Consider the following 13768-nt stretch of genomic DNA (forward strand, 5'->3'; position numbering starts at 1 on the left):
TGTTGCCCTGCATATTTTAGATATTTTAATTCGTGTTTGCAGAATAGAATTGAATTCTATAGACATTGTCTATGGGTAATACAGGAGAACCTTGCATCATGTGTTATAGCGTAATTAGATTTATACATATGGCAAATGAGGGTGAGGTAGAAGCATGTCGAGTCATTCGGTGCATTGAACATATTGTTTGAATTTTTAATTCCCAACTCTGGAGGAATTTACACAGGAGTAAATGAGAAAATATATGGGAAGTGTTATGAAAACTTTAAAATGCTATATAAATGCCACTTACTATTATTATTATTTATATCTAGTTCTTCAGGATACACTTATTGTGAAGAGCTACATATGAAATGAAAACTAATAACCATTTTGTTTCTGTAATTAACAGTCATAGTTGGTTTTTTCATTTTTCATTTGCTTGTTTTTGTTTTTAACTTAGAAGAAAGGAAGGCTTTCCCTAATTAAGGCGATGTTATAAAAACAGTAGCGGAGCTTTTCGTTTTCACTGTCCCTTTCAGCATCTGGAAGCCCTAGGGGAATTAGCAGGAAGATAGTAGACCAAGGCAGAGTCCAGGATTGCATCTTCTCATCCCTTGGTCCAAGGATTTCCCGGGAGACCGTGCCACCCTTTACTAACAGATTACACGCAGAGAAATATAATGGAAAAGGCGTCAACTTGGAGCCAAGGGTCCCTAGAATGGGCCTCTTCCCTGAAGATAACTGCAGCTTCCTCCCCTTCCTACTTTCTCTACTTCTAGCCCCGCTTTTAATCCGCCTCCCCCACCTCCCGCCCCACTCTACTCCGGGGAAAGAGAGGCAGAGGCTGAGCCCACAGGCCAGCTGTCTGGGGACTGAGTTCTGAAGCTTCCGTTGCATGACATCAGCCAGGGTGGGCTCCCCTCCCCTCTTCTCTTTCCGTTCCTTCCCCTCTCGTCCCCTCCCTTTCTCTTTCCCTCCCTTTCCAGCCCTGAAACCTGATGCACGATTAACCGAGTGGCTTCTCAACCCTGATGGCTGGGAAGCGCAGGGTTGCTACAACTTGCAGAACCTTCCCTAGAGTTCCTGAGGAGAGAGGAGAGAAGGAGAGTACAGGGCGGTGGGGTTTAGTGGGTAGCGGGGTGGGAAGTGGGCACCCACCGAGGACAGCCAGGGGGAGGGCTTGGGGCACGGTCTAGGGGCGGGCCGGGGGGAGAGGGCTTGCTCAGAAGGGACACAAAGAGAAAAGACGGCCCAGCAAAACTGCAGCCATGCCATTGTCCCTCCGGCAGGTGCTCCTCGCCCTGCTGCTCCTGATGGTCCTGGGGCCAAGCGAAGGTAAGGGACTGTGGGAAAGTTCTGTGGGCTGGCGCGGAGTCGGCTCTTGGAGGGAAACTCTTTGCGCGATGCTCGCGGCACTCACTCCGCTGCTCTCTTACTTTGGAGGCTGTAGCGGGAGCAGCGACTGGGATAAGTCCTCTAGGCTAAAAAGGCTAATGCATTGCAAGGGTGGGATGGGGTGAAGAGCGTTTAATACGGAAGCGGAAAAGAAGGATGGCAGGTAGATGCTCTAGTCGCTGTCCAGGAAAAAGGGGCGGGTTGGGTTGGCAAGAGTGACAATTTCATTTGGAGGGAGAGAGTCATATAATCTCTCCGGGGGAGGAGAAGTGCAACTGGGCTTTCCATTCTCGAAACTAAAAAGTTTGGAAAGTTGAAGCTGGGGAGGGGCGTTTTAAATTAGACCAATGTCCTTGTCTTTCCTATTTAAAATTATTGTTCCCCTTATATGTTCCCCATCCTATCTCGTCCTTCAACTCAGTCTTAGGATTCGGCTACTTACGTGCCAGCTGAGTACCTGACAGATGTCAAAAGGTTAAAAATATTATTTTCTTCCCTTCTGCTAGTCGTTTGTAGAAACACTGGGGTGGGGGTAGGGATGAGAAACATGTGGTAAGTGATAATTGTGGTTATTAATCTGATTCTTCCTTTTGCTTGTAAACTGCAAAGCATTATGTAAATTAGTTATCATTTTATTATTATTTGATGAGAAAGCAGTTCTCTCTGACATTTGCCTAGAAAAATTAGCGGACTCTGCCTAATTTTTATTTATTATTTTATTTATTATTTATTTCTCTAAAAAGATGGAGGCCTTAGTTTCAATTCTCTGTTCCTTTCCACTTCATTCTGAGTCAAACTGAAAATCCAACAGGAGCAGATGAAGGAAAAGAATGAACTCTGGGGGTCCCATTTTCCCTCTCCCTACTGTCACCAGACTTCACAAGTTACTTTGCAAAGTAAAGTCTATTGGAGAACACTAGCTAATAATAGTAAGAGGGAAAGTTCAGTTTGGTAAAACTTGATATATCACAAGGGTGTGCCCCTATGCCCCTCCACGTTGGATAGACCATAAAGTATTATTTCTTTTAAAATTTGGAGGAATTATTTATATTCCATGTTTTTATGACAACTATAGTTCTCAATAATGTTTCCCTCCTGGAGAACCATTCCTTATAACAAGAAATTTAGAAAAGAAAGAAAAACTTCTTCAAAAGACATCAGCCAAATATAACATTGTATATAGTATTCCACATCCATGGTCCTCTACCTCTCCAAAGAAAAGGAGGGACTCCTTCTCAGCTCTTCCTGGAGCCACATTTGGTCATTACAATTTCCTAGCATCCAGTTTCCACTCTTTTATTATTTCTATTTACATTATGCTAGTCATTATCTTCCTGATTCTGTTTATTTTATTTTGCCAGAGTTCATATATCATCCCAACCTATTCTGTATTCATCATTTCCTACAGTGTGGTAATATTCCATTATTTTAATTATATTATCATAAGTTATTTAGCAAATTCCTCGATCAATGGTCATATACTTTATTTCTAATTCTTTGCTATTATAAAGAGTGCCGCTATAAATACTTCAGAGACCTTTACTTTTAAACCACTGACTTCCTTAAGGTTTATGCCTAACAGTAAGAGCAAAGGCTATTAGCATTAGTCACTTTTTTACAGCATAATTCCAGATTAATCTCCAGAATGATTGGACAAATTCACTTGCACAGCAATAGTTCATTAGTGCACCTGACTCTATAACAACACCTCCAACATGCACTATTCCCACCCTTTGTCATCTTTACCCAGTTTGCTGGGTGTGAGATAAAAACTTGAGAATTGTTTTGGTAGGCTAGACACCACACTTATTTATGCTGCAAATGAAAAATCCAAAGGAGATTTCTATGGGCTTGGTTGGGGGTAGGGGTGGAGAAAAATCACTGAGATGAGACTTGAAGCTGCATTTCTCATATTATTAGTTACTTGGAGAATTATTTCATATAGTCGTTAAACCATTATCCACTATTATAAACTATTAGATTTAATGTTTTGGGGTTTTTGCATATAAGGTTGAAGGTTTAGAAAGTCTTGCCTTCTCTATAACATTCTCTTGGAGCCTGGATACTGGTAACAGTTGTTAGATATCGAAGCACATAATAAACTCATTCATCCTTGTTAGAATTCCACAAGAAGGCCTCTCTCTATTGCCCAGAAGAGAAATTGAGGCATAGAGGAAAAAATTGGGTAGCACAGGGAATTCTGTGTAAACCATACAGAGACATAAGAATTTAGATTTACAATCAGTTCTTTTGGTCCTTTAGAACAATCCATGTTCTTGGTCTTGGGAAACTTTAAAACCAAGACAAACTGAGGCTGCAGTAACATACTCTGTTAGCAGTTACTAAAGGAGATAGATATGAGATTGAAGCCATGAGTAGGGACTGGACAGTAGGGAGTACATAGTGCCAAATCTTTCCACAATTCCCTGGTAGATCTTTTGTTTTTTTGTTGTTTTAGTCAGTCAATAAGCAATTAAGTGTTTACTATGTGCCAGGCACTGTGCTAAGCACTGAGGATACAAAGAAAAGCAAAAGATAATCTTTACCTTAGAGAAGCTTATAATCCAAGAAGAGAATAATCTTTATAGAAATTCTCCCCATCTTGATCCCATTATGAATCTGGCCAGTGTTTGGGGAATGTGCAACAGAACTGTCTCAGACATTGAAATTTACCTTCCACCTAGGCCACATTATGAAGCAAACAGTCTTTGGGGTCTCTCCCACTGCAACTTTCCCTGTCAGTCCTTACTGCTGCACCCATGCTGTCCCTTAAGTCTCCAAGGTCACCTATGTAGAGCTATTTCCAATTTATTCATCTTGATCAAAATCCTGTGATGTAAAACTTTTTATTCCCTGATTCATCTTCTTTCAAAATTTATCTGACTTCTATTATCTTTCTCTTACTGCTCTGATAACAGAATAATGATTTATCCTCTCATGCAATATATTTGCATTTTACCCAGAGCCTTCTAGAGATAGAATAGTTTAATTCAAAGGAATAATTCTAGTGAATAGGATTTTATTAGAGGAGGGTTGGAATATTGAAGTCAGAAATTATTAAAGCTGTAGTAAATAGGACTGGCCGTGGGTATGTACCATGATAAAGCCCTTAGGGGGGAAAGGGTACACGTCTACCTTGCTACTGTGTCCTGAACATCTTTCTAGCCAGGAAGAAGCAAGACCCCAAAGCACCCAATAACACCAAGCCAGCTCTGCTGCAACTGTCTGACTATCTCCTGACGCACTACAAGAAGAGCGTCCGACCTGTTCGAGACTGGAGGAAGCCAACCACTGTGTCCATTGATGTCATGATCTATGCCATCCTCAATGTGGTAATTATCTAACTCTACCCGCTCCCCTAAGCATAATCCCGAGTTTAGGGGCTCACCCTTCTGGGATGAGAAGAGGAGCATGGAGATATGTCAGAAGCACTGGGGCCAGGGGATGGTGGGGAGTAGAAAACAAAATTGAGTCTCTGAGTCACTGTTCATACCAGATAGTTGGATGGTTTTCAGAGAAAGGGCTACAGTGTTGGCCAGTTGAGGGTCAGTGTAAATGAATATGTTATAATGCTACACAATGAAAGCTACAGTAAGATGGAGTTGAGGTACAATATTGTACAATGACAGATGCAAAGATGGATGATGTGCATCCATGTGCATGCACACAATGTATGCATGTGTCTGCATGTGTGTAGGGGCGGTATTTTGGCAGGGAAGAGACAGGAGAACAGCTTCCATAAGTCCTGCCCTACTCCTAAAAGACACCCAGAAATCATCTCTCTCTAGTCACTCTAGTGAAGGACAGATTTCTTCCAAGTTGTCCCCAGATAGAATGTAGTTGACAAGGGGCAAGGTGTACACTCCCCTGAGACCTGTAACCTTCCACCTCTCCTAGCAGTTGGACACGCTAACCTTGGATCTCGCTAGTAGAATATAGCTCTTTCTCTGGGTTTGTACATGGAAACACCTGTAGACTGGTAGTACTTCAGTCCTATCTGAGATAGGGGGCATTCTGTTAATCTCTGCTGTTTCTTGTCTCCCCTTTATCCCACAGGATGAAAAGAACCAAGTGTTGACTACTTACATCTGGTACAGGCAGGTGAGCAAATCAGCCCCTCATTCACCCTCCTTCCCTGCCTGAGGATGGGGACTCTGTTTCCCAGTGATGTTCCTTCCTCAAACTTCCTCAAAAGTCCTACATGCTTAGGAAGACAGAAATACAGGGGGAGGGGTGCTTTAAGCCAGATGTTCATTGGAGCAAGATAATTTCATCCACAAAGTCCTCAAATCCCTGGCTCCTTTTTTAGTTCAATCACTCCCTACACATAACACTTTGACTAAATTGGGCATATGAATATCATCGGATCTGAGTCTATATTGGTGGAATTAGTTGACATTTATCAGTTTCTTCATGGATTCTGGGAAGTCATACTTTCTAGCCAAAGATGTGATTTTTGTTTAACTAAGGACAAAATGGTAACCAAAATGGCCAAGAAGACTCGTGGCACATTTCTGAATCACTCCTGAGTATTGTGCAGAGACAACATGATTCAATCAGGGAAAAGGGCCCATGGATATGGACATTTGAAGATCTGCTTCTTAAGAGTTATATGTCCCTGGGCATGTGAAATCTTTTCAGAGTCTGATTCTTCTCATCTGACAAATGTGAAAATTGGACCAGATGATCTCTTATCTAATTATCTAATCATTATCTAATAAGTTTCATTATAGTTCTTAATCCAGTCATTTACAACATTTTAGTTAGGAGAGGCATTAGAGACCATCTAATTTGACTGAGATTCTCCACTCTGATATTACCAATTTTCTGATGAATTTAATGGCTAAAATTTCCAATTTCTCTAGTTTATTGTTTATATATGGGTTGGAATGTGTAGTTACATACTTGATTCTCATCACTAAACAAGTTTTTTGAATGTGTCTTTCAGAGTTTTAGAAGTGACTCCTTTCAACTCATTTTTCCCCTTCCCCTCTGTCCCTAGATACTCTGTACTCAATTTTGACATAGCAGTCTTCTGGGCTCTAGAAAGAAGCACACACATACATATACATATATACACACACACATATACACACGGGTAAGGTATTAATTGCCTTAATCATTTTTCCCTCCAGGAGCCCTCTAAGTGTAAAAAGATAGTATAGAAAAGACATGAACTATAAGGAAGACTGTGATTTGGCGCAGGAGAAATGTCCCCCAAGGAGAGGATGACTACAAAGCTTTTAGTCTTGAGTTTCTCTCCCTCTGGGAAACCAAGACCATTTTTACAGTGACCAATGACTCACATTTACATCCATAGAGATATTTGTCTATCCTAGATGACAGACTGAGTTATTTGTTAGAAACATTAGAATACTGCCAGTTAAGATTGTGTTATGGATGAAGTTGAAGGTAGGGTAAGCAATACTGGCAGTGGTTCATTTTTTTTAATAATTCATGTGAAAACCAGCATTTTTTCTGCCACATTAAGGATGTATAGATATTTCTAAGGAGGAATACTTCGCCTCCTTGTTGCTAATCATTCTTCCAGGTCAATGGGAAAGTAGCCAGAGCAGTAGCAGCCCCTAACAGCGTAGTAAGCAGATCTTTATTGGAATAGCAGGGGCTAATAGTGATTGTCTCTCACCGACTTTCTCCATCTTCCATTAGTACTGGATTGACGAGTTTCTCAAATGGAATCCTGAAGATTTTGACAACATCACCCAGCTGTCAATCCCCACTGACTACATATGGGTCCCAGACATCCTTATCAATGAATTGTGAGTCTTACCTCTAAGGGCTCATATGGGGATTGGGTACAAAACAAGATGCTAATTTCCACTGACTTTGACTCTAGATCCGACAACAATTTGACATTCCATCCCAGGCTTTGACCAATTTATTATATAATTAGTGTTGGTCTTCCATAGTCCTGTCTATCCTTTTTGTAGCAATCATTCCATCTTTCAACTCATTCTTCCCATCCCAACTCACCTACTCCAGATACTTATACCCAATTAGTCTAGGCCTAGGGATTTTCTTGGCAGAGAGAAGAGTAAACTATTTTCCTTTATGTGTAACAGTGAAATGTTTCCTTTTCTAAAAGTATCAGTATTCCAAGAGAATGAGAGTTTGGGAGATTTTAACCCAAAGAAGTGATTCTTTAAAAGTAGAATTTCAGGTACCTGTAAGGTAAGGGTGGGGACAGAAATATTGTACCAAGTATTGGGTCATTTTTGTGCCTTTCAAAATACTCAGGCAAAAAAAAATATAGCAGCCATCTGACAAGCCCCATTTTGAATTCTCAACATGGTCATCTTAATGCCTTGGGAGGGGCCACCTAGACTTCTAGGGGGAAAAAACAACTCTGTAGAAGATAGAAAATGCAGAATAGTGTTTTTTTGTTTTGTTTTGCTTTTCATCGAAAGACTTTCTTCCAGCAGAAAAAGGAAGGAAGGCAATTATTCCATATTATTCTGCTTCTTCCCCCATCCCTCAGTGGATGAAGCTGCAATATCCCTGAATATTTTTTCCAGTTTTTCTCCCTGGACATTCAAGAAGCCCAAACTTCTCATCCTTCCTTTTTATTCCCAAAGGGGAGGAAATGAGCAATCTTGAGCAATACTGATCATTTCCTGGTGATAGAGGTGGGGCTTTCTAAGTTCTTTTTTATTTTTTGATCCATGATTTCTCTCTCTAATAGAATTAATTTTTTTTTCCATTTCACATGGGAAGAGGAAATGGAAGCTTTAAGGAGTCACTGAGGATTCACCTTAAAGGACAGCCTTATCTAAAAAGTACTTCAAGGACTAGAAGGTCACTTTGGGCAATGAGGCATTCTGCCTACCCAGACTGGCCTGTAACAAATAAGGAAAGAATATTTAAGGATGCCTTTAATTGCCCTGGAAACAACAGAAAGAACACCAAGAATGTAGGCAAGAATTAGGAAAACAGGCCAGCCAAGGTTTCTCTGACTACCCCACCACTTTCTAGATCCATTTCTTTCCCATACTTTCAGAAAATCATCAGAATAGGTATTCCTATTCCGTCTTTGAAGTATTCTCTCTACTTCAGATACTAACTCTTCTCTTCTGGACAGTGTGGATGTAGGAAAGTCCCCAAACATCCCATATGTGTACGTTCGGCACCAGGGTGAGGTCCAAAACTACAAGCCCATCCAAGTGGTGTCCGCATGCAGCCTGGACATTTACAACTTTCCCTTCGATGTGCAAAACTGCTCACTGACTTTCACTAGTTGGCTTCACACAAGTGAGTATGGAGGGTAAGACTGAGGGGATGCAAGCACCAAGGTGGTCTGGTCAAACAAATCACAGAGAAGACACACGGAAATCTGTTTGTCCTCTTTTACATACTCTGAATAATATTACCCATCCCCACTCCCATTCATAATAGACTAAACATCATTCACATTTCTAATCCTGTCTTGTAAAAAAAGTATGCTTTTTATTCCTAAGGGGGGGAAAATAGGCTATCTAGAGTAATAGCCTGGTCATTTCTTGGTGAGACCCTAATGCTAGATATCTTTCTAGCAGTGAGGAAGAATTGGCTTTGTTATTTTCCTTTCCATAAAAGTATTGAAAAAGGAAACTGGTGGGTGAAGAATATCTCTAACATAAACTCTCATGGATTGGTATCTGACACCTGACTATAAGGTCAGTTTGTTCCTTGAATTAGGAATATATAGCACTTCCATCTTATATAATGGTAGGGATGGGATGAAGAAAGATAATTTGAAACTAAATATTTAATAAGGTGAAAGTTAATTTTACATGTTATTGGAAAATATTTAATAAAAAATAATATGTTGAAAAAAGAAAATTATTTCCAAACTATTAAATATAATCAATTTAATTTTGGGCATAATTTATTTCTTACTATATCCACTGCATTTAAATTCTTTTTCTTGGATAAAAAATATATATAGCATATTTTGCCCAAAGTCAGTTAGTCAGCTAACATTTATTAAGCTACTATTGTGCTCTAAACACTGTGTTAAAATCTGGACATAGGAAGAAAAGTAAAACGGTCTTCAAGGCAACATGGAAACAACTGTACAAATGACAGAAATAGGATAAATTGGAGAGATTCAATCAAAGCAAGGCTTTAGCTTTAGAGAGGATTAGGAAGGACTCTTCCAACACAAGACTTTAACTGAGATTCAGAGGAAGCCAAAGAATCTAGGAGACAGAGATAAGAGGGAGCGAGTCTTCAGCTTTGGAGATTTATATTTAGCTAAAGTCTACTTTTCCTTCTCTTATTCTTATTGGAGTTACTCTCCCCAAATAAGGGATCAGGTAATAAGACTTTGTTCAGTATTTAAGGGCATAAAGAAAACACAGTGACATATAGTAAGCACTTAATAAAAATCTATTGATTAATAGAGCTTAAACATAAGCAATTTCGGATTGTGACTGAACTGTTGCATATGATTGGTTCTAATGGAAAGTATCATAGATTATGTCTTGAGAAGTTGGTGGAGAGTGGAACAAAGACCTCCCCACCATCATTATCCTTTGTCCAGTTACCCCTCCCTCCCCCTTTTCTATTTCTGCTCTGTAGTCCGGGACATCAATATTTCCCTGTGGCGGTTACCAGAAAAGGTGAAGCTTGATAAAAGTGTCTTCATGAACCAAGGAGAGTGGGAGCTTCTATATGTGCTGACTCAGTTTCGGAATTTAGTGTTGAAAGCAGTGACAGCTATGCAGAGATGAAATTCTATGTGAGCAGGTCTATGGTTGGGTGGGCAAAACCCTGACACAACATACCCCAGGGCATTCCCAGAGGGAAGAGGTTCCTCTTCACAACTTCAATGCTTCAGGAAGACACCAAGGGGATAAAAGTTAGTTTAAGTTTCAGGCAAGGTATGGCCATTCCCCAAGAGTCTATAAAGCTCTCTAGGCAGCTTAAAAAAATTTGAAGTAGCCAATAATGCCCCAGTAGATGAGAAGGCAGATTGAGAGAATAGTTTAATCAAAGCACTTTTTTATTGTTGGATGGGCTTCCAAAAACGATTTAACAATCCTTTCTGGTTGATTCTCTGTTTTTTTCCCATACCCATCCTCAAATTCTAATGAAGAATTGTGAAAAGCAGCTGGCCTATGCCCACAGACTATGTAATCTACCCACTTTTCTTTCTGTGAAATCTGTTAGGTAGTTCTAGAGGATAAAGGATAGATTGTATTTATCAGTGTGCAAGACTAGACTAATGGGCATCCAGGACCTTGTCCATGCTCAGATTCCCTTAGACACTTTTTTCTGTTCCCAGGTGGTCATCCGTCGGCGGCCACTTTTCTACACTGTCAGCCTGCTATTGCCCAGCATTTTCCTTATGGTCATGGACATCGTAGGTTTCTACCTGCCCCCAGACAGTGGTGAAAGAGTCTCTTTTAAGATTACTCTTCTCCTGGGCTACTCAGTCTTCCTCATCATCGTGTCTGATACACTTCCAGCAACGGCTATTGGCACCCCACTCATTGGTATGATCCCATTCCCTGTTATTTGTGGGAAAAGGGAGGAGAGAAAAGGCTCAATGTAGCAGAGATAACTGCCCATGACCTCATGTATTTCTTTTCTTCCTCACCCCAAACTTCCTGGGGATTGCCCAGGTGTCTATTTTGTGGTGTGCATGGCCCTGCTGGTGATCAGTCTGACTGAGACCATCCTCATTGTACGGTTGGTGCACAGGCAAGAACTCCAGTCTCCAGTGCCTGCCTGGCTTCGGCATTTGGTGCTTGATCGAGCTGCAGTTCTTCTTTGCCTCCAGGATCAGTCATATCATAATCCCTCAACCCTCCAAAGACCTACAATTCCCTCCCATCCCACTGAGAATGACTCATGCTCAGGTAAGGCATTAGAAATAGTATGAAGCTCAAAATGTCTCCCTTCATATCCTTATTCTGATTTATATAAGAAAGGACACAATGTTTTTTGTCTTAGTAAGAGCCAGTGCTATCCAGTCAACAAACAAGATAGAATAGCCTCAGGAGGGTCCTAACACACCAAGGAACCAAGAGCAAGACTTCAGAATTGTATTTTTGACCCACCTTGCTCTGAGATTAATGAGGAGACAGACTGAAGGCTGAAGGCATATATTTGGGTACTTGTCTCTTATTAGAGAACCCCACATATCTTGGTTATATATAAGTTAAGTGCACAAAAGGACCCACGGTCTCATTAGGTTGGGTATGGCTACTTTGTCATACCATTCTACTAAGCCAAAGGCATTTGCACAAATATCCATCAGAACTAGGGATGGTCATTGACAACTAAGCCGTATCCTGATCTGTTGCGGCCATCTGCAATGATGATTACAAGTTATCTATTTCAGAATATCTTACCTACAACAATCTTCTTTGCTTGAGTTCCAACAACTCCGAGAGATGAGGGGAGCAGATGTGTTCCCATTTAAATGATGAAGATGAAACTCAGCTCTCTCTGTCTCTGTGTGTGTGTCTCTCTCTGTCTCTCTATATGTGTCTCTGTCTCTTTGCTTCTGTCTTTGTCTCTCTGTCTCTCTCTGTCTGTCTATCTATACCTTGTCCAAGATCATACAATGAGTCACCAAAGTGATTGAAACAGAAACTCTAGTCTCCTAATTTCTGACCCTTTTCTGGGTGGGAAATTTATGTCAATGAAGCAAGATTTTGGACAGCTTGATTCTCCCTTGTCATATAACTGTACATTAGTCCCATTGCCTTCACACCTAGTCTTTCTGTTGTCCTGCTGATTATCATTTTTGGTTGGCTTTTCAGTCCCAGGTGGTGAAGTTGAGTAAGCATGCATGAACAAGGAATCAGGAAATCTGGATCCTAGTTATAATTATCTCACTAATTATTCATGTGAATTTGGGTAAATCTAAACTTTTTGAGGTTAAATTTCCTTATAGGACAAATAATTCCTGTCAGAACACTTAACAGGATTATTGTGAGGATCAGGTGAAATGTATGTGAAAATTTGAAAAATTCAAAATCCCATGCAAATGTAAGGATTTGGTATATTACTCATGCCATTTTGCCTTGTTTTTCCTCTAACCCCAATTATCTATTACTTTCTCAGCAACAATGAACCACTGCAGCAGGATGGGAGGGCTTCAGGACTTGAAACAGACTATGCCAGAGGGAGGGAACCCTTCCCCACCATCCCAGGAGAACTCCTTGGTAGTACATGGGCTACTTCAGGAATTAGCAACCATCCGGCACTTCCTGGAGAAACAAGATGAATGCCGAGATATTGCCCGGGACTGGCTACGGGTGGGCTCTGTGCTGGATGTGCTGCTGTTTAGAATCTACTTGTTGGCAGTGCTGGCCTATAGCATTACATTGGGGACTCTGTGGTCCATCTGGCAGTATGCATGAATTGAGCCAGACCTTGGGATGGAAAGTAATGGGGAAGAGAAGAAGGATTATTCCTGAGTCTACCAGACTCCAGGATATGTTCAACATATATACATTACTATTCCCAGCTTCCTCTGTTATTCAGGAAGAGATTTCTTTGTATGACTTAGACAACAATGTAACATAAATTTGTTCATCACCTAATAAGAAAATGGACCATGGCAGTTATTATCTTGAAGTCAGTTAGGGCAGGCTCTGCCTTTTGGGGATCCTTGGGTTATGACCTCCTTCAGCACAAGATTATTCTATTAGAATGTCATTATAACTAATACCATTATTGGCTAACAGTAGAACACCTAAGCTATCTATGTTTTACTGAGAAACTACTACACATTATTTCCTATATACATGTGAGCCATGATTTGACCTGATATCAGTATAAGAATAAATTCTTTAACTTCTCTGAGTTTCAATTTCCACATCTGTAAAACAAGAAATTTGGATTAGATGGTCCCTTCCAGCTTTAATATTTTATTATTTCTATTCTGTGAGGAAGGCATTGTACTAAGCACTGGGAATACAAAGATCAAACAAGACCCGATACCTGCCTCAAGATACCACAATTTGCTATTATCTAAGTACTAATGTGATACAGTATATGGATTATCCAGGCTCCTGTTCTCTCTTCTTTCTCATCTTTACTGAACATAAATACCTTCATCAGATGGGAGAGGGGAAATAAAAGGAAATAAAAGTGCAAACCTGTCCATTTGACTCTTTTTCAGCTGCTCTAGTGAAAAGCTGAGTGGCTTTAGAGCTAGTAGAGGAAATGAGGTTTGGGGATTATCTGTGATATTCAATCATCTAGGTCTCTCTGTTGGCCTCAGGGAATTGGAAGTTGACCATATAGTAGTTTTGAGTAAGATTGTTGGTAAAGTAATACATCCATGAACTTTCTCTGCTGGAGGGAGAAGTACTGGGTTCTATTTTATAAATTGTATTAAATAGAGTTTCCTGGCAAGATTCTGGGATGATGG

The 13768-nt window shown here is 40.4% G+C and overlaps 1 protein-coding gene across 1 annotated transcript; it reads left to right on the top strand.

Moving 5' to 3' along the window:
- The first annotated feature begins 1203 nt into the window (after positions 1–1203).
- On the top strand, positions 1204–13492 carry HTR3A (5-hydroxytryptamine receptor 3A). The gene is given in 10 exon segments (XM_051987003.1): positions 1204–1317; positions 4543–4709; positions 5434–5478; positions 7048–7157; positions 8477–8646; positions 9958–10065; positions 10068–10117; positions 10664–10874; positions 11004–11240; positions 12454–13492. Coding segments are annotated over 10 exon segments (1464 nt in total). The 5' UTR covers positions 1204–1250; the 3' UTR covers positions 12753–13492.
- Positions 13493–13768: the final 276 nt, after the last annotated feature.

This window comes from Antechinus flavipes, chromosome 3 (assembly GCF_016432865.1).
Source record: "Antechinus flavipes isolate AdamAnt ecotype Samford, QLD, Australia chromosome 3, AdamAnt_v2, whole genome shotgun sequence".
Lineage (NCBI taxonomy): Eukaryota > Metazoa > Chordata > Mammalia > Dasyuromorphia > Dasyuridae > Antechinus > Antechinus flavipes.